Source organism: Simochromis diagramma, unplaced genomic scaffold (genome assembly GCF_900408965.1).
Source record: "Simochromis diagramma unplaced genomic scaffold, fSimDia1.1 OVJJ01000646.1, whole genome shotgun sequence".
NCBI classification, from domain to species: Eukaryota; Metazoa; Chordata; class Actinopteri; order Cichliformes; family Cichlidae; genus Simochromis; species Simochromis diagramma.
In genome coordinates this window covers 1,123,604-1,149,714 of record NW_024387279.1, presented here as the reverse complement: position 1 = coordinate 1,149,714, position 26,111 = coordinate 1,123,604, and the positions used below count along the sequence as shown (strand labels likewise).

General features: G+C 42.3%; 1 protein-coding gene across 3 annotated transcripts in view; it reads right to left on the bottom strand.

Annotated features, from left to right (window-relative positions):
- Nucleotides 1–830: 830 nt before the first annotated feature.
- Nucleotides 831–26,111, bottom strand: part of phf2 (PHD finger protein 2) — a 42,163-nt gene continuing 16,882 nt past the window's right edge. For 2 of the 3 annotated variants that reach the window (XM_040003191.1, XM_040003193.1), the window contains exons 5-22: nucleotides 25,951–26,092; nucleotides 25,651–25,837; nucleotides 25,347–25,509; nucleotides 23,787–23,874; nucleotides 23,393–23,499; nucleotides 22,098–22,189; nucleotides 21,908–21,997; nucleotides 20,729–21,082; nucleotides 20,137–20,253; nucleotides 18,623–18,738; nucleotides 18,228–18,406; nucleotides 12,114–12,181; nucleotides 9,613–9,779; nucleotides 8,496–8,803; nucleotides 6,037–6,132; nucleotides 5,838–5,947; nucleotides 5,444–5,756; nucleotides 831–2,971 (exon numbers count right to left, since the gene is read on the bottom strand). In XM_040003191.1, coding sequence (XP_039859125.1) covers nucleotides 2,883–2,971; nucleotides 5,444–5,756; nucleotides 5,838–5,947; nucleotides 6,037–6,132; nucleotides 8,496–8,803; nucleotides 9,613–9,779; nucleotides 12,114–12,181; nucleotides 18,228–18,406; nucleotides 18,623–18,738; nucleotides 20,137–20,253; nucleotides 20,729–21,082; nucleotides 21,908–21,997; nucleotides 22,098–22,189; nucleotides 23,393–23,499; nucleotides 23,787–23,874; nucleotides 25,347–25,509; nucleotides 25,651–25,837; nucleotides 25,951–26,092 — 2,786 coding nt within the window. In that variant the 3' untranslated portion in view covers nucleotides 831–2,882. The remainder of the gene's footprint in view (nucleotides 2,972–5,443; nucleotides 5,757–5,837; nucleotides 5,948–6,036; nucleotides 6,133–8,495; nucleotides 8,804–9,612; nucleotides 9,780–12,113; nucleotides 12,182–18,227; nucleotides 18,407–18,622; nucleotides 18,739–20,136; nucleotides 20,254–20,728; nucleotides 21,083–21,907; nucleotides 21,998–22,097; nucleotides 22,190–23,392; nucleotides 23,500–23,786; nucleotides 23,875–25,346; nucleotides 25,510–25,650; nucleotides 25,838–25,950; nucleotides 26,093–26,111) is intronic. The other variant, XM_040003192.1, reaches the window with a different exon arrangement.

Below are 26,111 nucleotides of genomic sequence, written 5' to 3'. Positions count from 1 at the left end.
ACGTAAGTGTAAATAAATAAATATATATATAAAGATTTTCAGATTTCTTTAATTCTACAATAGTATTATTGCATCAATAATCCTATCATTATGAATTATCTAGACCTTTTTTAAAATTGTATATATATTCTATAATTTGGAAAATACAAAAACATATTTTTAAAAAATTACATAATTACACTCATTATCATATATATATATATATATATATATATATATATATATATATATATATATATATATATATATATTTATTAAGCTTAATGTCAATGCACCTCTACTCTGAAGAGTAATTAACGTAGCCATTATTACTAACATCCTCTCTGCTGCTAAAAATCGGCACCTATTTCTTGTATTTCTCCATGTGCTGGACTTGAAAGCTTCCTCTCCATAGACACATTTTTTGACTCCATCTAGTGGCACAGACTCGCTGTTGCTCCACTCTTGACTGTCTGACTGCAGATTTAAGAACAACGTCAAACGTCGCGAGGCAGTAAAGGTTTGATGTAGCTCTCTTCACTGAGCACATTCTGCGTCTTCACTTCTTGCGCACAGGACATTTAACCGCAGCCACACCTGCTGTGAAAAAAGTCGGACTGCTTTGGAGCGCTTTTTAAGTTAATACAGTTTTAATGGTGTTGACTTTGGCCTGGTTTTAATTAATGACTCGGCTAGAGCTGTGGGAGGAGTCCAAGAGCCCGATGATGTGCGTAGTGCTGGATTTGACTTTTAAGCAGGACAGTGTCAAGCAGGAAAGCAAAGAGAAACCATGTTTAGTGTTCACCACACAAACTGTCACAACGCAGGTGGGACAGGAACACATTACAAAGTAGGTTTTCCACAGTAACTGTATTGCAAAAGTAAACAAGGCGGACAATCATATCATTCAACAACAATATGTTTGTTCCTCAGAGTTGAATTTGCCATTTCTCCATGTCTTAGAAAAGTGAGCTATGATCTCCAACAGAATCGTCTAAATACAGAAAAATATATTTCAGGTCAAAAAGGATTGTAAATACTTGGTAGTACTGTGAAGAACAGTAAGGGAAGACAGCTACAACAGGTATCATTCACTGTCCTGGCACAGTGGATGCATTTAATAGGTCGGACATACAAAAATAAACCACAACAAAGCAACACACGTATTGTACAAAATAAAAACCTGAAAAGAGTGTTTGATCAGAGCGTTTCGGAGACGAAAGCAGAGCGCACTGAGACCATGTCGAAAATGTCCTGACCAAAATAACGTGGAAAAAAAACACAACCCAAGGTGTGATGGAGGTGTGGACGCGGCTGCTTCGAACCATAATATCAACAATAGTAATGATAATCATGTCACATTGGAAATGGTTGGAGACAGGGTGCAGATAAAAAAGTTTGCCAACGTGGGTTCTAGTGTGTCAAATGTCCGTGGCGCCCCCCAAATACACAAACGCCTAAAAAAGAAAGCAACAAAAAGTAAAGGGTAAATTCACAACTTGATGAAATATTCAAAACCAAAAGAAAACAAAAACTCTTTAGAATTGTACAAGTATAAAAAAGCTACAAACATTAATAAATTACATCACTGACACATAAACACTTCACAAGGTGCTAGTAAAATAACTCCAAAACCCTTCAGGATACTAGAACTCGAACAAGAGGCTGGTCATAGAAACTTTAAGTGTTGCTTTTTTTAATCCTTTTATGTAATTTTCCCTCAAAGCTTCGTCTCTCGTTCAGACAGAATCACAATACAATTAGCTTTGTGTATGTAAGGCCATATGACAATAAAATGTATCGTGTCTTCGATTGTTTTCCAGGCAACACCTTTACGTCTAATGACAACATAATACTAATAATAATAAAAGTGAACCTCTGTTATTAAAAAAAAATACAAATAAAAATTAGGACTATAGTGTATATCCATATATATACTTTTATTCATTTATTCTTATTAGCAAAACCGGTAAAAATGCTGAATGAAGCCTTAAGGGGAAAGGATACAAAAAGTAGTAATTTAAAAGGCTATGTACAAGCTACATTCTATATACTGTGATGTGTGAAGCTATAAAAATGCAGAGATGCGCCTATGTTGTCGGTGCTGCCTGGGAAAGCAAAAGAAGAGAGAAAGTATCCCCATGTAACCGCAGACGTGACGTGGATGAGGCTTATCATCAGCGCCGTGTAGTGTCAGTAATCCTATGGCCGGTCCTCCTCCGTCTGACTGCGTTCGCTTTGACAAACATCTGGACGGCGCTGCCCGCGATTCGCTTTTTGTGCTTTATAGTCGCTCCTCATTTGCGATCCACGGCTCGGCACAAACGAACAAAGGTTCCCGCCGACAGAGACGCACGCGCGCTAATCGATTCTGATCAAACACGAGGACGTTGGGAAAGGAGGAGGTGAATTTTCCCAGTTCAATCGAGCGTGGCAATGATAAGCCGCATCCATTTAGTAGGAAATAACCCCCACCCTCAAAAACAAACAAACCAACAAACAAACAAAAAAAACCCCTGACCCAAGCGCACATGCAACTGAATACATGCAAGGGATACTTTCACAAATCTTGGAATGACTGCAATGTAATTCTACTTCATGTTTTAGCAACCCCTGATAAACTCACAGCTGTAGTAAAATGAGACATGTTCTCTTAAAAAATATTTATAGTAGGTTCTGTACACTTTTAATATCTGAAAGTTATAAAGTATAAGTAGAGGCAAAAACCTATTTGACTGATGTTCTTCTTAGAAATTCAAAAATGCATGATTTTCTTCTTCTCCCATCTCGTTTCAGTCTTTTATCTCTTTTCCACGTCGTTGGCTTTAATCGGTGAACGGGGGGGTGAGGTTGGGATGGGACCCAGCTTGTGAATTCCCAGTCCTACGACAGTCCGCTGCATGCTACAGAAGGAGCTTTCCATTTCGATGGATCTTTAAAATCTTTCCAAGTCTCTGTTTGGCTGTTGCCATGCCTTTCTTTAGCCGCTTAGCTGCAGGAAAGACAAGAAAAGACAAGAGGTAAGATGCCGAGCCAGCTTACAACATCTTGTTTCCAAAAATGTAACAAAGTAATACATCCTGACATGTTCGCACCAATATTTGCTAGCTTAGTGGCCTTTATGCTGGAACATGTTCATTGGCCTAATAGCAAAAACATGTTTAACATACTCATACCCAACAGGAGCCCCACAGGGCAACAACAGCACCTCAGGCGCTTTATATTGTAAGGTAGACCCTACAACAATACATACAACAATCATATGACCCCCTATGAGCAAGCACTTTGGCGACAGTGGGAAGGAAAAACTCCCATTTTAACAGGAAGATAGTGATTTTTCATCAACACTGTCTGAACATGTTGTTCCAGACTTTTGCTTGTGTCCAACAGACAGTGGAAAGACTTACGCTCACCGCATACTTTGTTAGGAATGTCCGGTCCAGCTACGAAAGACAAATATCTAATTACACAGTCACATGTCACCACATGACCTTTTGAAGTTCAGTCCAAATAGAAAGGGGAAAGAAAGGTGATTTAAGTGCCTCTGAATGGACTGGTCTGAGAAACTGCTGACCTACTGGGATTTCCCCTCACAAGCATACAACCATCACTAACACAGAATGGCTCACTAACACGCTCAAACAGAGAAACTATCCAGTTGGTGGCAGTTCTCTGGGTGAAAATGCAATTCAGTTCAATCTTATTTAAATAGCGCCAGATCACAACCACAATCGCTTCCAGACGCTTTATATTTGACGGTAAAGACCCTACAATTACACTGATAATAATGCCTTGTTAAGGGCAGAGGTCAGAATGGCCAGACTGCTCTGAGCGGACAGGACAGCAGCAGCAACTCAAATAACCCCTCACTACAGGAAAGGCAAGCAGAAGAGCATCTCTGAACCCACGCCATGTCAAACCTTGAAACAGATGGTTACAGCAGCAAAAGACCACATGTGGGTTAGTAATGGAGTCAATCACTAATGTCATGTTTGTATTATTGATTGATTGATCATACTTTATTCATCCCGAGGAAAATTGGGTTAAGGCTGCCAGCCGTGCCAGCGCCAACGTTTATATTAAACATTATAACCGTTAAACACACAGGAGTGGCTGTAGCTCAGGAGGTAAAGAGGTCATCGTTGACTTTACCTCTGGGTGCTGCAGTCTACATACCAACTATACTTGACAACATACTGACCCCAAGCTGTTCTCTGATGCTTGTTAGACACAAAGCGTAGCACACAGTGCCTGCATGAATGAGACTAGTTTTACTGAGTGCTCAGGTAGAAAAGTGCTATATAAGCATTTGCATTTGTAATATTACTACTTTGCTAGTAACATTAGGCAGCATGCAAACTCAGATCATGCAGCTCGCTGCTGCGTTAAGTGTTTGTCTAATCAAGCCAAACTTGGCTGAATGGGCCACGAGGGGATAACTACAGTAAACAACAAGTGGGATTTGCAGCAGTGGGACTGTTTGTGCTTTGGCATCTTTCTTCTGGCTAATTTTAGTTAATGCCAGTGCGCCTGCTATTCTGACAAAATGGGCACTTTTAAAAGTTAATGCCAAATTATAGCATGTTGTGTTGTGGCCAGCAGAGGGGAACAAGACAGATCGTTTAAAATTCTGTTAAATAACATGTCTAAATGTCATTTCAATACTGGCGGGAAGAACCACATGCAAATGTAAATTAAAAAGCAATGCATTAACGAGAAGCAACCTAAAAGGATCCCTAGAAAACCTTTAAGTGAGACGCATTTCCTGGAGGAGGGAGTCACTCCCACTAAGTATCCATCATTGGCAGTTCACAACAGTTCACACAACTGTCTCTCATTACAATAGGTTGCATTTTGCATGCTCAAAGAGCAGCAGCCGCCAAACCAAACTGTTATTTGCTAATTATTATTGATTACTAGTCCGGATGAAGCTTTAGAAATTGTAAAAGAAAAAAAAAATCCTGGAAAGAACTTTCATTTGGCAAGATGGAAAACATTCATTTCCCTGAAAAACTGCTCAATTTAAAAGCCATTAGATATTCATTCATTACTGCTCCATTACTGAAAAGCTGCTACAAGAATCTCTGTGTAAAGAAGGCGAGTGATTCAAATTTATTCACGGGAAGTGAAATCTTAATCCCACAGATTACTAAAGCTTTAAAGACGTTACACGCAGCATTTGAAATTTTCTAACGAACAAATAGCCGTGCCTGTGCTTAAAGGGGACCTATTATGCTTTTCCTTTTTTCCTCTCTCGGAAACACACTGTTACACTGGCGTTAAATCGCTCATAACATACACTGCAATGGTTTAAAGGGAAATATATTTAGAAGTCATCACTGTGAGGCACAAAGTTCTGTCTGTTTCTGCAGGACCAACAACCAGTGACAGTTGCTCTGAGGATGACGGGACCATCCGTTGTGTATTTTCTTCTGCACACTCCACACTCTGTACACATGCTCACCTTTGGCGTCTGCTGAGCCCACACGGTCACCCTTTGCCATGCCACTGCTGTTGGTGCTTGTGGAGTTGGTGCTGTTGGGAGAGGACATGGACGGCCGTCTCTGGCTGAGGAAGACCCCCGGTGCCATGGGCTGCGGCCCTCCCGGTGACTTGACCGTTCCAGTGTTGAACTCGTGGTCTGTCAGGCTGCCGTCCTGGGAGTCCAGATTGTGCTCCGGCGAGCTACTGTCCTGAGAGATTTTCGGGGGCTCCTCTATTACTAGCGCCTTCTTTTTGGTGCTTTTCTTCTTCTTCTTGGTTTTTTGTTGTTCCTCCTTTTGACACATCATTTTTTGTTTGAGCAAAATGATCAGAAATATCTACAGTTGTGTAAGAATACAGTGTAAGTAATTTACCTGGTGGGAAAGCTTTGCTGCAGCCGCAGCCAGGCCTGTTTCTATGGACGCCACCCGGGCTCCATCTCTGGCTGGCCGCTCGTGTCGGGGAACTGATGGTCCTACGCGGGCTGCCAGGACATCCATATTGGGGTTTAGAACATATTTCGTTCATAAAACTCTGAAGCCAAGATGCTTCTTAAACAATGCCAGTGTTCACCTGTGGGGCTGTACGGAGTGTCGTCGCTGCTTTTCCGTTTCTTTGATCTCGATTTGAACACAGGATTATCCTCTTCGGACTCCAGCGAGGGGTAAACTAAAATCGAAACGTGGAACAGATTACTCACATGTCATGCATGTTAGCTCATTGCTGAGAAGTTGCAAAGAAAAGCTGCAATTACTTCAGTTTTCTGTAAAACGGAGGAGGTGGCAGCATGCGGTGCAGCTGCAAAGCAGCTGTTGACTGTCGGTTCACAGTGTAGCCATTCCAATCTAGACCTTTTAATATCTGATAATTGGATGATCAAGATAAAAAATGACCTGTTTATAAAAGCAGAGCAGAGTGCCAGTCTGCGGGAGAAGCTTCGGGATTTCAGAGCGAGAATGTTCGTGCTAAGAACAACTAATTGGACCAATTAGAAGTTCAAAAAGCTTGTAAAATAACCGTTTGGAACGCGTGTTAATCGCTTATTAACAAGCTAGGAGGCTCCAAACAGCTGTGTTTGGATGGGCTTCACAGGGAAAGCATTTTGCAGGAAAAAAAGATAAACTGGAGCAAAAAAACCCCAAAGAGACGCACGAAAAGTAAACATAAGCCCGTGTCACGTACACGTAATGAAAAGCTCCAGGCCAAATTGAGAAATTAAGCTCCACAAGCAGATACATAAGGGGCCAATTTGTTTTTAAAGCACCTGTTAGCAGTAGTGAGGATCAGACATGGCAGATACATTATTTTCTCATTCATGCGCTTGAAAAATGACACCAGATTGAACTCACAGAGCTCCGATCATCTGCACTGTTTTTAGTTTTTGAATAAATCAGCCCTCCTGCACATTCAACTTTATTGATGTAGAAAACAAAACGAAACAAAAAAGCGCAATAAAATAATAGTGAACCACTAAAAGTACTGCAATTTAAAAAAATATATAAAAATAATAATGTAACAAAAATGTGTTTTAAGGTCCTTTAAGACCCAAATAAATATAAATGATAAAATATAAAGACATTGCAACTACTGTGTTTTAGATTTATGCATTTAGAAACAGCAAAACGTGAGAAATCTCAGTGAGGGAGTCTTTTCATTTTTAGTTTTTCCAACAAATCCTACAAAATATGATTCAAAATGATTGAGGATTGCACTCTTAAAACTGTTCGACTGGTTTTGATGCCACGGACACGTCCTAAAATTGGCAGATTGGGTCTAACAAAGAGCACCTTGTAGAGGCAGAGCTCCTTAATAGTAAAAAAGGGCAAAAAATGCATCTTCAAATAGCTGAACAATTTCAGAATAATGTTCCTGAATGCAAAGCCTTTGACGATGGCATCGTGCGTCATCAGAAGAGTCGGATAATGTGAAGAAATCAGTGCTGATATCTGTGATCTTCAGGCTCGCGGGGAGCTCTGCAGTAAACATGGATGTGATTCTCTCACTGAAACAATTGCACAGGTTACTGTCTGTGAACACAGTCACCTTTAGTGCCTTTAGTTACTTTTAGGATCTTCTGATTCTAAATCCTTTGTATCAAAACTAAAGTCTGATTATGTCTGAATATCTGTTTTTCCACTTAGCCAAACAGTTATTCAGTTCAAAGCAATTTTCAGTCTCTTGTGTGGAGCTACTTTTCATGTAATGCTTAAAGACAATTATTGGTGCATTAATATGAAGGTGAACAACAGAACAGTTCCAGTACAAACCTTCATGAAGCTCGTTTTTAAAGCGTGTATTTGTTTACATTTTGCAAACCATCTCTTTGAAGCTAACAGACGCAATGACAACATCCTGATACACATTCCCATTCCTGATCCTGATTACAAGAATGTTTTACCATGATTAAAGTTATCCCACTTCTAATTAGAGAAATCTCTTTACGTCTGCTCTCCAAAGTCATTCATCCTACGCCCTTCAAAGCTGGTGGGTGTAATCGGGTGTAGCGCTGAGTGAGAGGTTGTTTGGATGAGCTGTTTTAATATTTTGGTTAAAAGGTGTTTTCTGTTAGAGTGACGGCTTCCTGCTCCACTCTGTGTGTAGGGGGAGGAGCACACATAAACATGCATGTTTTTTTGGAGACATTTTTGAGGTTAATGCAATCCCAAGACTCCAGCATATGAAATGTTTACCTAGTTTCATCACTCTGATGGTCTAAGCTTAGAAAGACAGCCATCCAAAAACACACTCACAAAAACACTTTTCGGTTTGTGTTTTTGTCTCATTTTCAGCATTTTCTTTGGGTTTCCTGTGGTTCTGCCCAGACAATAGGTAGGTGTGACTTATAAATTCATAAAGTACACTGTAGCTGAAAAAAACACATCCTGGGTACAATAGGGCAAAACAGGGAATGCTTTGGAACTTGACCAGCACCAGTATCATGGAAAAATGACACTCGTTACCGCCGTCACCCCACCCTGCCCACGATGACAGGAAAATAAGGAAACAACAACAAGTTGGCATTTGTCGCTTACCGTAATCCGAGTCCTTGAAACACGCATCCATGTGATCTTGGTCGTCGTCATAATCTAGACTCTCAATACTGCTGCTCTTCCTGGGTTTCTTTGGGAGACGTTTAGTCGACCGCTTGCTGTTGTTTCCGCCTCCTCCTCTGCCGGCCTTCTTGCCGGCCTGCGAGCTGTGCGAGTTGTTCTTCGACTGGCCGTTGTTTTTGGCCTGGCTGTTGCTCCACGGCTGCTGCAAGCTCTCTGAAGACGACAGGTTGGCCATGGACAGCATGCCCTGAATGGCCTCCTGTGTGCTGGGAGATGCAGGTGGCTGACTGTAAGTATGTCAATAAGAAATACACAACAACACAGCCATTACATGGTGGTCAACACGCTGGCAGAGGTCAAAGAAAGAAAGAAAGAACTGAAGAAGGCTCTGAACCAGATCTCGGTGTAAGCTAGATTACAAACTGTGCCTCAGTGGAACAAAGAGGCAGGAAAACTGTCAAAAACAAATACCCTCTTTAAGACATCGCTCCCAAAATGAATCCACACACCCATTAAGCTATCACCTGCTGAGCTGCCACAAGAAACAAAGCGACTATCACACACCGCTATAATGAAGCTTCAGCCCCTCTTCAAAGCACCAACGATGTGAGAAATTAACATATTTCATCAATGTTTTCTTTCTTTCTTTCATTGCTCATTTGTAGCTTTCAGTGTGGTGGAAATAGACCATCAAGAGCTCGCAAACAGCAAAAGGCAAAGGGAAGAGCCTGGAGCCACGCAGCGTTTGATAGATTAACACGGGATGAAACAAACACTGACTTAACACAAACTGCTGACAGAATCGGTGTAAACTGTTGCTCCAGCCGCTAGCTGATTTTTCAGCTCTGAGCGAAGCTGTAAAATTCAGCTTTTTCATCCAATTACGTCGCCGCTGAGTAGGCCATTTGTTTGTCAGTGCCTCGGTCCATTAAGAAGAGCTAAAATTCATTTACTGAAGGAAAAGGGGGTCCAGCGGGAGCCATTTAGAGATTAATGCTGCACATGTACTCTAACTCAAATGAGTTTAGAAGTCCAAGTTCTGCTGGTGTTGATGGGAATGCAGCAGAAAATTGACATGGGGGTTAGGTTAGTCTACCTGTTGGTGCCGTAGTCGATGCCACCCACTTGCTTGCTGGCCTGCAGCAGGTCCAGAATTCCTGCGGCGCTGCCGCTCTTTTTCTTCACCTTGGAATTGCGACTTTTGACCTCAGGCTTGGCCTCCGTGTCTATGTGCAGCGTCTCTTCATCTGAGGAGTCTGTGCTCTGGTGTTGAAGGAAGTGAACGTACAGGAAAGAGATATGAGAGAGACTTCAAGTTTCTTTTCTTTTCTGGCAAAAAAAGGAAAATCCATGTTCGCTTTTCCTGTAATGGCTTCTTTACTGCAGTCTCACTGTTTATCATAGGACTGCCGCCAGAAAGTCTCAGTAGGAGGCCCCAGGGCACAAATGAGCCGTCTGCCCCCGTCAGCCCCCTTTTTAGTTATTCACTTTAACATAAATGTTTTTAGAACGATGCAAAAACAGGCAATATTGATATTTGATTCTTCTGCTGTCGACTACATTCTCATTTACTAACCTTACCCCACACAAAGACACTCTAAGCAAATGTAGGGCACTTGCAGCCCCTCAGGACTGGACCCCTGGGATATTTGCCCACTTTTTCCATCTGCTGATCCAGTATGGAACTACAACCTCGTTTCGAAGAATAGATTTGTGAATAAAAAAAACACATTTTAATGTTAATAGTGACAGTTTATCTAACAGCTCTATTTTAATGCCGCCGTGCTTTTTTAGTTGTGATGGGGCATTTTTTTAAATTTCAACTTTCTTTGTACAACACTACAGAGATTTAGGACGACACCAGCTGCTTTAGTGTTAAATTATCTTTTGACATCATTTCATGAAATGCCAATAGTTAGTGGGGGACACATGTGGACTGTCACCCAGCCACTTTAGCATCAGGGCTCTTCTTCTGTGGTTCTGTTCTATTGGAGTGTGTATAGCAAGCAGTTTGATACTGTCTTGCTAAAACATGTAAGGCCTCGGCTGAATATTTTGTTGCCTAAATGGCAGCATGTGTTTTTATTAAACCTGAACATATCATTTAGTATTAATGGTGCCTTCACAGGTGCACTCATGCTTCTCATGCCATCAGAAGGCAGCATGAGCAACACTTTCCACTTTAGTCTTTTGGAGCTCAGACGCAGAAAAGAAGGCAGAGTTTCTGGTTTCTTCTTTGTGTGGGGGTCTTTAAACTTCTTCTTAAAGCCTTGCTGGCTGAGGGCTTTCAGATAGTGATAATCTAACACTGGTTTTCAGTCTTGTCCCTTTGCTACATAGATTATTTTATATTCTCTTAATCAATAATTAATTGCATGAACCACAAAAAGAAGCCTTAAATCAAATGTCCTCCTCATCGTGATGAACCTCTTCATATCTTCTATTTTACCAGAAATGTTTAAGCTACTTTCTTTGCACGGCTCTGTCACAGCAGGAATAGTATACACACGTTTCATTTAACAGGTTTTTATACCAAATGCTCCCAGTGGATGGTGTCGTGTCACATGTTGTATGAACCACTACAATATGGAGTCATTATATTTACCTATATCCAGTGTGATTAAATAAAAATGTTCCTAATTAATCACATTAGAGCTAAAATGTTCTTTGTCCTTTTTTCAGTCTTCTGTTTTCTCGTCCCAGCTTCTTTGAAACATGTTGTTAAATTCAAAAATATAATTTTTTCATTAAAAAGACAAAATTCAGTTTTAACATCTATTTATAATCTTTCATTTTAATATGTATTTAAATGAGTGGCATGGCATCACAACAACACAGAATTTGAAATATCCGGGGAAACTGCAGATCAAGGCTGTGATATGGTTTCTAGTGACCTCTCATTAGTAAACTTGGTCTAGGCTTTTTCTTCCTCTTCCTCCATTCATGCCACAGCTCTTTCTCTCATCAGTGTGTGTGGCTCCACAGCACAGGAAGTCTCCGCCTCTGAGTTAAAGGAGCACTGCAGAATTTTTTCACAGTCTGTTTATGTATCACATTAGCGTCATAACTGCTTAAGTTTTATGGATAAAACGCCAAAACATTAAATTCTCTGTTAAGTGCAAAAACTTTACATTTATCGAGTGTGTGCGTCTGTCCAAAGTGATTCCACCACACAGGTCGTGTGTATTATTTTTTGGAATTATTAGTATGCTTCATCAGCACATAGCAGGCCTTGAACTTACTGTAGGTGGGCAGTGAAAGTTATTTTACAAATAATAAACAAGTATAAAATATACATTTTTACATTTTGTCATTCTGTTTGAATGTCTCATAAATACTGATGTTCATATGTTAAAGCTTAGTGTAAAATGTCATCATATATAATAAAACAAAGGCGCAGAACTGGAGCTTACATCTTACTGCAGTTTGCAAAAGGACAACTGTTTATGAGAATCAACCTAAACAAAAATTTAAGCACTAAATCCTAATTTTGTATTGATTATTTTTCTCATTAACGGTGGGAGGCTGACGATTTTCAAGCTGGGCCTCAGTGTTCCAACGTTTGGGAATAGCAGATACAGGTGATGTCGTACATACCTTAGTCACCGAGGGTTGAAACTTTGTTTTTTTGGCTGGCTGAATAGGTTCTCTGATGTCTGATAAAACTAGGGAAAAACAAATGTAACAATCAGCACCATAACATCGGAATTAGTAACATTTTAAGACTAGTCTTCCAATAAGACTAACAACTAGGGATGGGTACCGGTATCCGGTACCATTATGGCACCGGTTCTGACATAAACGGTAGTAACCAGACCGAAAAGCAGCGCACATTTCGGTGCTTTATTTCCCTGAGATGTCACACACTTTGGATTCTAGCCAATCATTTTACCTTTGCAAGCGTAGTAGGCGGGGCCAGGTATGTACGTTCTTTTAGAGCAGATTAAAAATGCCCAAAGCGAAGCGGTCAAAAGTCTGGCTGTACTTCACAGCAAAAGATGCAAACTCAGCAGCCTGCAACAAGTGCTTTAAGCTGATACTGTCAAAGGAGTATGTCTGTGAAGGTTCTCAGTCATCCAGGTCATCGTAGTCAAAGGAGCTTGCAAAGAAAAGCGTCTGGACTTCTTTAAGTTGCTTGAAGACGTTTCACCTCTCATCCGAGAAGCTTCTTCAGTTCTAAGGTCAAATGGTGGAGAGTCCCAGATATAAACCTAGTGGGAGTTTCCCCCCACAGAGGGACAAAAGGACCCCCTGATGATCCTCTAATCGCCTGAGCCAAGGTGTGAAACTGGGCGTGGGTCCCAATCAGCCAGAGTTTCGGGTGAGTTCATTGTGAAACCTGGCCCCACCTTATCATGCGAATTCCTGAGGTCAGATGGCCCAGGATGTGAGTGGGCGTTAAGGCGTCTGGGGAGGGAACTCAGAACTGGATTATAGATGGCAGAGAGTTGGTGTCGTAAACCCCCGCCTCTGTTCAAAGATGGTCGCTCACAGTGGACATAGATGGCTTCTTTCACTCCTCTTTCAAACCATCTGTCCTCTCTGTCCAAAATGTGAACATTGGCATCCTCGAAAGAGTGTCCTTTATCCTTAAGATGCAGATGGACTGCTGAGTCTTGTCCTGTGGAGGTGGCTCTTCTGTGTTGTGCCATGCGCTTGTGAAGTGGCTGTTTGGTCTCTCCAATGTAGAGGTCTGAGCATTCCTCGCTGCACTGTACAGCAAACACCACATTGTTAAGTTTGTGTCTTGGCATTTTGTCTTTCGGGTGAACCAGTTTCTGTCTGAGCGTGTTGCTGGGTCTGAAATACACTGGGATGTCATGCTTGGAGAAAACTCTCCTGAGTTTCTCTGATACACCGGCTACATAGGGGATGACAATGTTGTTGCGTCTGTCCTTCTTATCCTCCCTCGCTGGTGTCTGGTCTTCTTTTCTCTGCCTCTTTGCTGACTTTAAGAACGCCTATTTAGGATAGCCGCACGTTTTGAGTGCTTCCTTTACATGTGTGTGTTCCTTCTTTTTTCCTTCAGGCTTAGAGGGAACATGTTCTGCCCGGTGGTGTAGGGTCCTAATTACTCCAAGTTTGTGTTCCAAAGGGTGATGGGAGTCAAAGAGGAGGTACTGGTCCGTGTGTGTGGGCTTCCGGTAAACTTCGATGTTGAGTTTGCCGTTCTCTTCAATGTGCACAGCGCAGTCCAGGAACGGCAAACAGTTGTCCTTTGTGTCTTCCCTGGTGAACTTGATGTTTTTATCCACAGCGTTAATGTGCGCAGTGAAGGATTCCACTTCTTGTGTCTTGATTTTGACCCAGGTGTCGTCCACATATCTGTACCAGTGGCTGGGTACGCTTCCTTTGAAAGAGCCAAGAGCCTTCCTTTCCACTTCCTCCATGTAAAGGTTGGCTACAATAGGTGACACGGGGGAGCCCATGGCACAGCCATGTTTTTGTCTGTAGAAGCCTTCGTTGTACTTGAAATATGTAGTGGTGAGGCAGAGGTCTAACAGTGTGCAGATCTGATCGGGTGTGAAGTTGGTCCTGTCCTCCAAGGAGCTGTCTTCTTGTAGTCGTTTTCTGACAGTCTCCATGGCCTCCGTGGTGGGTATGCAAGTGAAAAGAGAGACTACATCAAAGGACACCATGGTTTCATCTGGATCCAGGGTAAGTTTCTGGACCTTGTCGGTGAAGTCGGTGGAGTTCTTGATGTGGTGTGGGGTGTTCCCCACGAGAGGCGCAAGGATGGTAGCAAGGTGTTTAGCAATGTTGTAAGTGGCTGAGTTTATGCTACTGACTATGGGTCTGAGTGGGACAGCTTCCTTGTGGATCTTAGGAAGTCCATAGATGCAGGGTATGGCATCCCCTGGGTAAAGGCGGTGATATGTAAGGCGGTCAATAATTTTGTCCTTTTCAAAGTCTTGAAGGCAAGCTATAACTTTCTTTTTGTAGCTGCTTGTGGGGTCTCGCTTCAGGGCTTCGTAGGTAAAGAAACACACACATGTAAAGGAAGCACTCAAAACGTGCGGCTATCCTAAATGGGCATTCTTAAAGTCAGCAAAGAGGCAGAGAAAAGAAGACCAGACACCAGCGAGGGAGGATAAGAAGGACAGACGCAACAACATTGTCATCCCCTATGTAGCCGGTGTATCAGAGAAACTCAGGAGAGTTTTCTCCAAACATGACATCCCAGTGCATTTCAGACCCAGCAACACGCTCAGACAGAAACTGGTTCACCCGAAAGACAAAACGCCAAGACACAAACTTAACAATGTGGTGTATGTTGTACAGTGCAGCGAGGAATGCTCAGACCTCTACATTGGAGAGACCAAACAGCCACTTCACAAGCGCATGGCACAACACAGAAGAGCCACCTCCACAGGACAAGACTCAGCTGTCCATCTGCATCTTAAGGATAAAGGACACTCTTTCGAGGATGCCAATGTTCACATTTTGGACAGAGAGGACAGATGGTTTGAAAGAGGAGTGAAAGAAGCCATCTATGTCCACTGTGAGCGACCATCTTTGAACAGAGGCGGGGGTTTACGACACCAACTCTCTGCCATCTATAATCCAGTTTTGAGATCCCTTCCCAGACGCCTTAACGCCCACTCACATCCTGGGCCATCTGACCTCAGGAATTCGCATGATAAGGTGGGGCCAGGTTTCACAATGAACACACCCAAAACTCTGGCTGATTTGGACCCACGCCCAGTTTCACACCTTGGCTCAGGCGATTAGAGGATCATCAGGGGGTCCTTTTGTCCCTCTGTGGGGGGTTACTCCCACTAGGTTTATATCTGGGACTCTCCACCATTTGACCTTAGAACTGAAGAAGCTTCTCGGATGAGAGGTGAAACGTCTTCAAGCAACTTAAAGAAGTCCAGACGCTTTTCTTTGCAAGCTCCTTTGACTACTGTCAAAGGAGGTAACACCTCGAATCTGATGAAACACCTGGCGACGTATAGCATTTTGTTAAAAGCCGAGAAATGCACCGTATTTGACAGCTTGCTGCGAGACCTCACACTGTGCACATCTACTGCGGGTGTGGTGCCTGTTATCGAACCCGGAGTTAGCAACATCCCCCAAAAACCCGAAGAGCAGAGTCCTGGCCCCTAGCCCTGCCAGTGTAGCAGAAATGATGACGGATGATGATGCAGCAGCAGCCGTTCTTCTCTGCGTGAGTAGCTTAATGTTGTTTGTGTGTAATTTACGTTGAGTAGGCTAACCACGTTATTACATTAATGCATGTAAGGTGAACTAGCAAACATCATCATAGCTACATGCAGCTGTCTTCTTGTTTGATGGCAGATGCTCCCTTCACCCTGGCCAAAAAGGCTAAAATGACCAAAGAAAAAGTGGAAAACAGCTAAACATAAAACCTAAACAATACCCATCCCTACTTACAACAACGCTGTGGTAACTCGTGCTACCACAAGTTAGAGATTTTTAGAGTTAAAGTGGACACTTTTGTTATTCATACTTCGTCTTTAGCTGAATTTCCTTCAGCTACAGTCACAAACGAGCTGTATATACAGTGGGGCAAAAAAGTATTTAGTCAGCCACCGATTGTGCAAGTTCCCCCACCTAAAATGATGACAGAGGTCAGTAATTTGCACCAGAGGTACACTTCAACTGTGAGAGACAGAATGTGAAAAAAAAATCCATGAATCCACATGGTAGGATTTGTAAAGAATTTATTCGTAAATCAGGGTGGAAAATAAGTATTTGGTCAATAACAAAAATACAACTCAATACTTTGTAACATAACCTTTGTTGGCAATAACAGAGGTCAAACGTTTACTATAGGTCTTTACCAGGTTTGCACACACAGTAGCTGGTATTTTGGCCCATTCCTCCATGCAGATCTTCTCGAGAGCAGTGATGTTTTGGGGCTGTCGCCGAGCAACACAGACTTTCAACTCCCGCCACAGATTTTCTATGGGGTTGAGGTCTGGAGACTGGCTAGGCCACTCCAGGACTTTCAAATGCTTCTTACGGAGCCACTCCTTTGTTGCCCGGGCGGTGTGTTTTGGATCATTGTCATGTTGGAAGACCCAGCCTCGTTTCATCTTCAAAGTTCTCACTGATGGAAGGAGGTTTTGGCTCAAAATCTCACGATACATGGCCCCATTCATTCTGTCCTTAACACGGATCAGTCGTCCTGTCCCCTTGGCAGAAAAACAGCCCCATAGCATGATGTTTCCACCCCCATGCTTCACAGTAGGTATGGTGTTCTTGGGATGCAACTCAGTATTCTTCTTCCTCCAAACACGACGAGTTGAGTTTATACCAAAACGTTCTACTTTGGTTTCATCTGACCACATGACATTCTCCCAATCCTCTGCTGTATCATCCATGTGCTCTCTGGCAAACTTCAGACGGGCCTGGACATGCACTGGCTTCAGCAGCGGAACACGTCTGGCACTGCGGGATTTGATTCCCTGCCGTTGTAGTGTGTTACTGATGGTGACCTTTGTTACTTTGGTCCCAGCTCTCTGCAGGTCATTCACCAGGTCCCCCCGTGTGGTTCTGGGATCTTTGCTCACCGTTCTCATGATCATTTTGACCCCACGGGATGAGATCTTGCGTGGAGCCCCAGATCGAGGGAGATTATCAGTGGTCTTGTATGTCTTCCATTTTCTGATGATTGCTCCCACAGTTGATTTTTTCACACCAAGCTGCTTGCCTATTGTAGATTCACTCTTCCCAGTCTGGTGCAGGTCTACAATACTTTTCCTGGTGTCCTTCGAAAGCTCTTTGATCTTGGCCATGGCGGAGTTTGGAGTCTGACTGTTTGAGGCTGTGGACAGGTGTCTTTTATACAGATGATGAGTTCAAACAGGTGCCATTCATACAGGTAACGAGTGGGGGACAGAAAAGCTTCTTACAGAAGACGTTACAGGTCTGTGAGAGCCAGAGATTTTCCTTGTTTGAGGTGACCAAATACTTATTTTCCACCCTGATTTACGAATAAACTCTTTAAAAATCCTACCATGTGGATTCATGGATTTTTTTTTCACATTCTGTCTCTCACAGTTGAAGTGTACCTCTGGTGCAAATTACTGACCTCTGTCATCATTTTAGGTGGGGGAACTTGCACAATCGGTGGCTGACTAAATACTTTTTTGCCCCACTATACTAACTCGTGACAAAACAGGGCTTGCTCTTCTTTAACAACACATTATGTAAATGCAAGTAATTCGACTTGAATTGCCGAGACTTTTTTCTTTTTTGTAATTTTACTGAAAATTTAGTCAATCATCTGATAATTATGTCATTAAAAAAGTAGTCATTTTACAGTTAGGTCAGCAATCAAAACAGCAGTGATGCTTTGTGCCGTGTAGGCTGATGTTGTCACGGTTCTTAATCTCTCAAACAAAGCTTTTTTTTCCAGATGTTAAGCAAAAACTGAAATGTCAGAATGGTTGAACAAAAGCCCGGCTTTAACCATTATTTATGTACAAAAATAAACCAAACTGTTTAATGCATCTGTCTTAAAAAATCATTTTACAGAGCTAAAACATGCCCCTAAACATGTTTTTAATTTAGAACAGGAAATACCAGATCAAGAGTATATCAACTTCAAGTCTAACGCTGAGTAAATCTTTGGCACTTTTTGATACATACGCATTGAAGCCGATACTCTGAAAATTGCCCAGTCTAACTTGATAATTTAAACAAACTGAAACACGAACCAAATAAGCCCAAAATACTCACAGGAAAGATCTCTCTTAACAGTGTTCTTTTTCCGTCTGATGGGGAATTCGTCAATCTTCAGCTCGCCTTCATCTGAGACGTACTCATACTCGTCTATCACTGGCTTGGTTTTGTCCTCTTTTAGGTTTTGTAATGATCCAAAAACACTTGAGTTGGTCTGAGGTTTCAGGGTCTTGGAGCTGAAAATGAAACCGCAGGACAATAAGGGAGTGATACGAGGCTCAGCCAGGCGCTCGCAGCGAGAAGTCCTTGAATTAGCTCTAATGGATATGCTGCTGATAGCCACATGGCTCTACAATCACCAAAATACACCACATGAGAAAGCTGGCGTGCTCGTCTCTTCAAAGACCTGAAGTCGAACATTTACGTGGCGATCGCAGCCATTCCATACATACCTCAGCAGTTTCCTGTGAGACATAGTAAAGCTGAATCTGTCTTTATTGCTTGACAGCAGTGTTCTGTCAAATTTGCATTCCTCCTCCATTTTCAGCAGGGAATCGGGTTTACTATTCTGCAACATTCCAAGGAAAATAATGTCAGAGAAGCTAAAAGTAATCAGCGTTATGTTAAAGAACAGAGAGGATGACAGATATCTTGGTGTCACTATTTCTGGTTCACTGCATTAATGAGAACACTTCATGCCAATTTAAACCGACTCTGTACTTTTATTTCAAAGGAAAGATTAATTGCATATAGCTATGTTCCCTCAGTTCTACAGAGCATCTGAGCCTCTCTTAGCTCACTGTTTTGATTCTAGCTGAAGTTTAAAGGAAATGTGGCCTCTGTCTCATGCCTTCATTTTTACACTTCAATGTAAATGTAGCTACCTGGAACTTAAAAAAGTAATCGTATAAATGAAGAAATGATCTAAAACTTGGCACATAAAGATTCTCGGTCCTTGTGTACTTTAGGAAACCTGTTAAACAATCAGAATTAAAAAAAAGAAAAGAAAAGCCGCTGTCATTAACTGTTTCATCAACTCTTAAAATAAACCTTGCTGTTAAAAGAGTGAGCACCTCATGATGTTAAACCCAACAGGTCAAATTTTCTGACCCAATTTTCACTAAACCAAATCCACAAAGAGGAATGCAGAACGACTGCCATGAAAGTCCCCACTGATCACACTGTAATTAACTGAAACCCAAGAACATCCATTTTCACATTTTCAAATATTCACTCCTCAGCTGTTTTTGTTTCCTACGCGCTGTAATCTGAAACAGAAATTTCACACTGCCGTGCGACACCGACGAGCTTTATAGACCTAACAGAGAAGCTGCGAGCCTCTTCACAAATGAACAGTGATCACAAGTGAAGATGTGGTCGTCAGTGACCTTGGTAAAGGTCTAACGGGGTCTCTTCCCCATCTGTAAATGTTTGGCCTGATGTGAACGAGCAGTGGGATGGAGGTCCTTGGAGGGGTTTAATACATTCCACAGCAGTTTGGCATTGTATTTTCCAAGAAACTAAAGCCCTCTAATGTCTTCCGTTCACCAAAATTACACTTTCTTTTTCTCCCCGCTAAAAACTTCCTCCTGTTGTTCTACAATAACGCTACAACACGCTTTAAAAGGAGATGGGGGCATATGTAAATACTTAGATGGAATGCACTGGATATGGACATGGCGTAATTTCATTAGGTAAACTCTGGGAGGGCGGACGTTTCTGGAGAAGCCCTGATGAGGTGCAGGCCTCAAATGTGCGACTTGGGCCGCATCATTACTTTGGCTGATTGCTTTGAAGTGAAGTGTTCAAATCATTGTTGGATGGTCCTGCATTTTTTCTATTCAGCTGCTCAACTTGTAACCTTCATAGCTTATTGCCTAAAGAATTTCAAATGCATTGGCTGTTGCAGGCCAAGGCGAAAGTCTTCACCACCATTAGTTTAAAATAACAGCTCCGGTAAACTTACCTTGTACTTCCATTTCGCTTCAGTCTTGTTTTTATTCTGCTCTCTGATATCAAACTTTTCCACATTGTTCTGCTTTGACATTTCCTTCTCAGACATGCTCAGGACATTCTTAACAGCCTGGAAAATGAAAGCAATTACAGAGAAACATAACAGAACGATCAATCGGTGAAACTGTTCTGCCCTGCAAAGGCAGAAAGTGGAACTGCAGAAAGAGTTTAACTGAACTGTGTATCACATGTCTAATCTATAAAATCTTAATTCAATGCTTATACATACAATCATTTTCACAGATGTTATGTTACACCTCTGCAGTTAAAAAACGATGACCTGGTATATGACCGAGCAACGGCCACCCTTACGTAGACATAGACGCACTTCTTTGATTAAAAAAAGCCTGTTTAGCATGTGCACCAGTTAATGCATACTAGCAGGGAAAGCTGTGCAGCCAGTTATATATGCTAACACTTTACAGCTGCCTGCAGGCAGCAGCTGAACATTTCATAGCATAATCAGATACAGAACGGTTGACCTACAATGAGACTAGAAACCATCATTTCTATAAAAAAAAGTGCTAACATAACTAAATGCTCACCTTAGGCTTTTTTGGCTGGTCCATTTTACTCAAAATGTCCTTTGCATGGGACTCCAGCGCAGCAAAACTGGAGGGTTTAGGAGGTGGTGATGACTCCTTTGCTGACTTTGCTTTCTTCTTTCCTCCTTCCTTGACCTTTGGCACCTTTGGAGGCTTGGGCGTCTTTGAAGGTTTGGGAGGCTTGGGGGGTTTAGGGGGTTTAGGGGGTTTTGAGCTTTTCTTTCTGGACTTCTCTCTGCTGGGTGAGGGGACATGTGCTGGAGACACGGCTTCTTCAGGCTCGGACTGGGTGGACAACGGTTCCTCAACTGGTACCTTAATTGGAGCTTCGCTTTTAATGGCTTTTGTTGTGTTCTGTAAAAGAAATCAAGGTCAACTTTTGACTTTGTAACCTGCCATTAAACCTTCTGTGACTTTATTAAACCTAAATTAGGATTTTGTTTTTATTATTTAACTTTATCACTGGTGTGATCATTTACAACACTTCAGAATGTAGTCACCTGGTACTGAACTTTATTTTCTACATAAAATTACCTGTCACAGGGCTAAAACATGGACACAGACACACCTACGGGCAATTTAGAGTGACCAGTTAACCCAACTCCACTAACTGCATGTCTTTGGACTGTGGGAGGAGAGAGAGAACCCACGCAAACACAGGGAGAAAATACAAACTCCACACAGAAAGACCCCGGCCTGATGGTGGAATTGAACCAGAGAATGGGACCTAGGGACATGTTAGCTAAATGTTAGCTGTCGGCTAAATGTTAGCTGCTAAGATTTGGTTTGCTTTTAGTTGCTACCACATGTAACAAAAGAATAACTTTTTGCCAAAAGAAAGTTCCAATTTTAAAAGTAAAGAAAAATTTAGTAAAGTATTTTTTATCATTGAGATTAGCGGAAAGACAAAGGCTTCATAATCTGCAGAACATCAGCCTTCTTTGATGGCAATAAAATGTTCATTTTTCTGCAAATCTGACATTTGAGAGTTTATGGAGAGGCCTAAGTGGAAAGGGTTAATTTGCAAAAACCAAATATGAATATTAAGCTTTTTGATTAGCAAAAATAAGGCATCGTCCTCTAGACAAACCTCTATGGTTTCCTATATGTCATAATATGAAACATTAATTTCTCCTGGAGCCAAAAAACTATGAAATTACCACCTAGAAATAAAAATACCTCTGACAATCTGATCTCTTTGGCAAGATCCTTAATGAGTTGTGATGGCTTCATGTTCTCTGGAAGCTCATCTTCATGTTCCAGGAGAGCCTGTTACAAAAAAACAAACAAATACAAAAGAAGTTTCTAAGAAAATAGACAGATACATGACACTAGATACACTCTATTTTGTATTTAGTTGCCTCCATACCTGCTTCTTAGTCCAGGCTCTAAAGGCTCCATTGATGATTTTGGCACCATGTATCAGGTATGGAGCTGGCTGCTTATTCGCTTTATGTAAACCTACAGAGCAAAGAATGCAAATTTTATCACTGAGTGAATCATGGCCTTTGAACTGTGAGCAGCTGGGACTACTGCAGTTAAAAAGAGCACAACGGACAGTGTAAATTCCCAGTGGTGGCGAGATTTACAGGATCTAACTGAAATAAGCCTTTGATCAACAGGAGAACAGCTGAGAGAAGATAAAGCTACTGCACTCCTCAGTGTACAGAAGAGGGACTCCCATCAACAGGGCGACTTTGTGTTTAGACAACACTGTCCTGTTACCTTAATTCAGACGTGCAGATCAACCCCAACACAGCCAAGCGGCATGTTAAAGCTCTTAAGGTGCAAGCCACCATCATCTTGCTGCTTTACTCAGGATATTATCCTCTACTAGACCAGCTTTTCATGACTCACAATCCCTATTTATCTCACGCTGAGCCTAGCGCAGCTCTGTGTGAAACAAGCCTCTCCCTTTAAGGCCACCGTTTCTGTAAACCGACTTTCCTGTGACTGGCTGCCCCTCACAAACAAAGGACTAGTGGGTGGGGCTTCTGAGATTACCATATTGGGGTGTATTTCCTATCTTTGAGGAGAGCAGAAAATCACTGCCTGAGAGAGCCGTCTGAAGGATTACATGCAAATACACTGAACTCATTATTTGAAGCCACGTTCAATATGTGTGTCCACGACTGAACCGTATACTACATATGACAGAAAATAAGGAAAAGCATAATAGGTGGCTTTTCAAAAGAATAATGGCATATTAATGATAGAGCTTTATAGTTTGGAGGTGGCGTGCACCACACAAAATCACAATCTGGTTTTAACACATGAACATACACAGAAAATGCTGGAAACATAAACAGTTGGGCCACGCCAGCTGAAGGGAGTTTAAACACAGGCTTGTAATGGAGCAAGTGATTCTAGCTGGGCCAAACCTTTTGAAGCTAATCATCTGTGAACTCTGCGATTCACCGATTTAATGACTGAAATAATATTAGAGCATCCAGCTCCTCATCTGCGCTGCAGACATGCAGCCACATGCTGAATGTGCAGCCCAGAAAAAAAGATGCATTTCTGACAGTGTTTGTGTTTTCTCCGCATTCACGCATTCCTCTGGAGAAATATCGAGTGAAACGAGGATGAGTGTTTACATTAGAGTACCACACACCGGGGCAAAGCCGGAGTCTATAACTACACCGACGCAATTTGAGACTTCACCTTTGAATCGTTCGAGGAGGTGTCGCCCCACATACCAGCACGCCGTCTCAAAGTTGGGGAAAGGAGTGAGAGTTTTGACCTTTAGCCGTTTTTCGATTTCATATGCCCTGAGGAAGATAAAAAAAAGGTTTCAGCTAAACATCATCACGGATTACTAACAAAGGATGGAATTCACAAAGTACTTCCAAAGAGGGAGAATTCATAAACAGATTTGGTGGAATTTGGAGCAGGAAAGAATTGGAAACTACTGAATAATATCAACCGAGGCCTTTAAGGTCACACTAGATCACCACAGGAATGTCTGCAGGAGGCACGGTGGTGGATCACATTATAACCCAGTGCACTAAAAACAAGCGTAAAGAATGAATGTGTGTGAAAAGGAAGGTGCCCAAACCTCATCTGCATCTCCACACTGAGGTTGTGGACAAAGTGTCCAGAGAACGCCAGACAGTCGACAGGTGTCAGTATTGCATTGATCCAACCTGAAGGAACCAGATGAGACAAGATAATCATCCAGTATTTACAAGAATAACATCAATGCAGCATTCTGAATGCAAACAACAACATTTCTTGCATTTTTATTGTTAAGGAAGTATTACCTGTATACTAGTGCTGTCAGCGCTAATCTCGCTAAAATGACGTTAATGCCATAACCGCATCAACGCGGCAAATCTCTGTTAGTGAGTTAACGCAGATCGCCCTGTGGGAGGGGCTGCATGGCGCTAACGTGTTAACGAGCTAACCGCGCTGATGCGTTGATGCCGTGCAGCCCCTCGCACGGGGCGAGCCACGTTAACTTGCTAACAGAGATTTGCCGCGTTAATGCGTCTGTGGCGTTAACGTCATTTTAACGAGATTAACGCTGACAGCACCAGGATATGCATGTTTTATGACTAGCCACATGGCGATCTGTCCTCGCCGGCTTTAAGACAAGATAAGGGTAAAATAAGAGAGTCCAATTTTAGGCTACGTGGCAAAAATATCGGTCACTGCAGTTCAGTATCAGATCAGACCAAGTAACAAGTCCTAAACAATGTGAAAAGGAGAAGCTGCTGAAAGTGGACTGCAAAGCGGCTTGCAGTTTACTTTGGGAAGTGCACCTTCTGAGAAATGTAACTACACGTCGGGGCTGACACAGTCTGCAACTACTGTGATCAGCCTGTTCTGGACCACTGAGTCCTCTTGTGCATTTCCAAATACTTTTTTTGAATTCATCAGTGAGAGAACAACAATAATCGCTTCAGTATAAAGAACAATAATCACAGCATCGATACAAGAATCACAACTGTCAGCAGATTCCTAGAGGGAGAATAGATGTGAGGGAGTGTACAAAGAGCTGAAAAATCTGAGGGACAATTATATTTGCTTCTGGGGAAAAAACTAAAAAACCCGAAGATACAGGCTCTACAAAGATTCCCCGCACAAGTGTAAATCAGGCCAACGTTATACATGATGCACCAGCTGAAGATAACAGCTGAGCTATGAGTAAAAAGGGGCTCATACTGACTATCTTATTAGCTGTTACTCAGCACTTAGCTAAGTTAGCTTCTTTTCCCACATGTTTGCACTGATTAGGAGATGCTCTGTATCTCATTTTACATCTGTATAGTGACAATAAAGGCATTCTATTCTATTCTATTCTATTCTAGCTGCTGCTCAGGAAGAAGAGCAGGTCGTCAGCAGATCACAAGGTCGGTTGCTTGACGCTCAGCTACACCTCAAACTACCCTTGGGAAAGAAAAAAAACTGGCAGGCATGTCCGCATTGGCCTTCGTGCTGACCGTCTGATGATAAAATTTACATCACTGAGACCAAAGTGGACTCACGGACACGGGAAGTATGATTCCTGCTTGTGATTGAGTCAACAAGGCTTCTGTCTGTCCCATTCATTCATGAGAACAGGAAAAGAGCGAAACATGTTCAGCTAGACTCATGAGAGGAGACCAGCTCTGACCTGATGGGATGAACAGGGACTGGCCTTGCTTCAATGTGCATTTGTAACACTTGTCCACCTGGTCAGCAAAGAACATTTCGCTGTGATTGGACGACGACCTCCAGCGCTCGTACAGAGACAGGTTGGCCGAGGTGGGCTTAATGAGGAAGAAGATCTTTTCTCCCTGCAAACATAATCACAATTTCCAGCGTCATCGCCATCATATGAGCAAAGGAGTGAAATAAATTCCGTGTTTCCTGTCAAAGCCTCAGAATCAGTGCCGAATATATTTTGACTTCCCATCATCCCGACACACTTCTCTAACCTTGAGAACGTGGTACCAGACAGAGGCGCCACCGCACTCGATGTGGAAGTCTGTGTAGCTGTCTTTAACACAGATTAGACAGTATTTGGTGACTTTTGGCTTCCCGAGCAGAGCGTCATCGGGCCAGTAGTTTTCTACCCAAGATAACCGCCGCACAATCTGTGGACTCTCCACTATGCTGTTCATCCTGTCCCAGACAAACAGAAAAAGAAATTAGCACTGTGAGTTTTCCATGCAGCCGGCATCTTTAGAAGCCAGATCTCATTTTTCAAACATTGCCTTCGGGCAGAGAGCTAGTACCTCGTGTCAGAGAACTCCAGGTTGATGATGTTTAATACTTTCTTTCTGTTTGTGCTGTAGTAATAGTCGACAAACTCTTTGAGCTTCATCTTGCTGTCTGTCTGCTTCGTGACATCCACCACATCCACGCTGACATCGGGACCTGAGACAAAAGCCAGGGG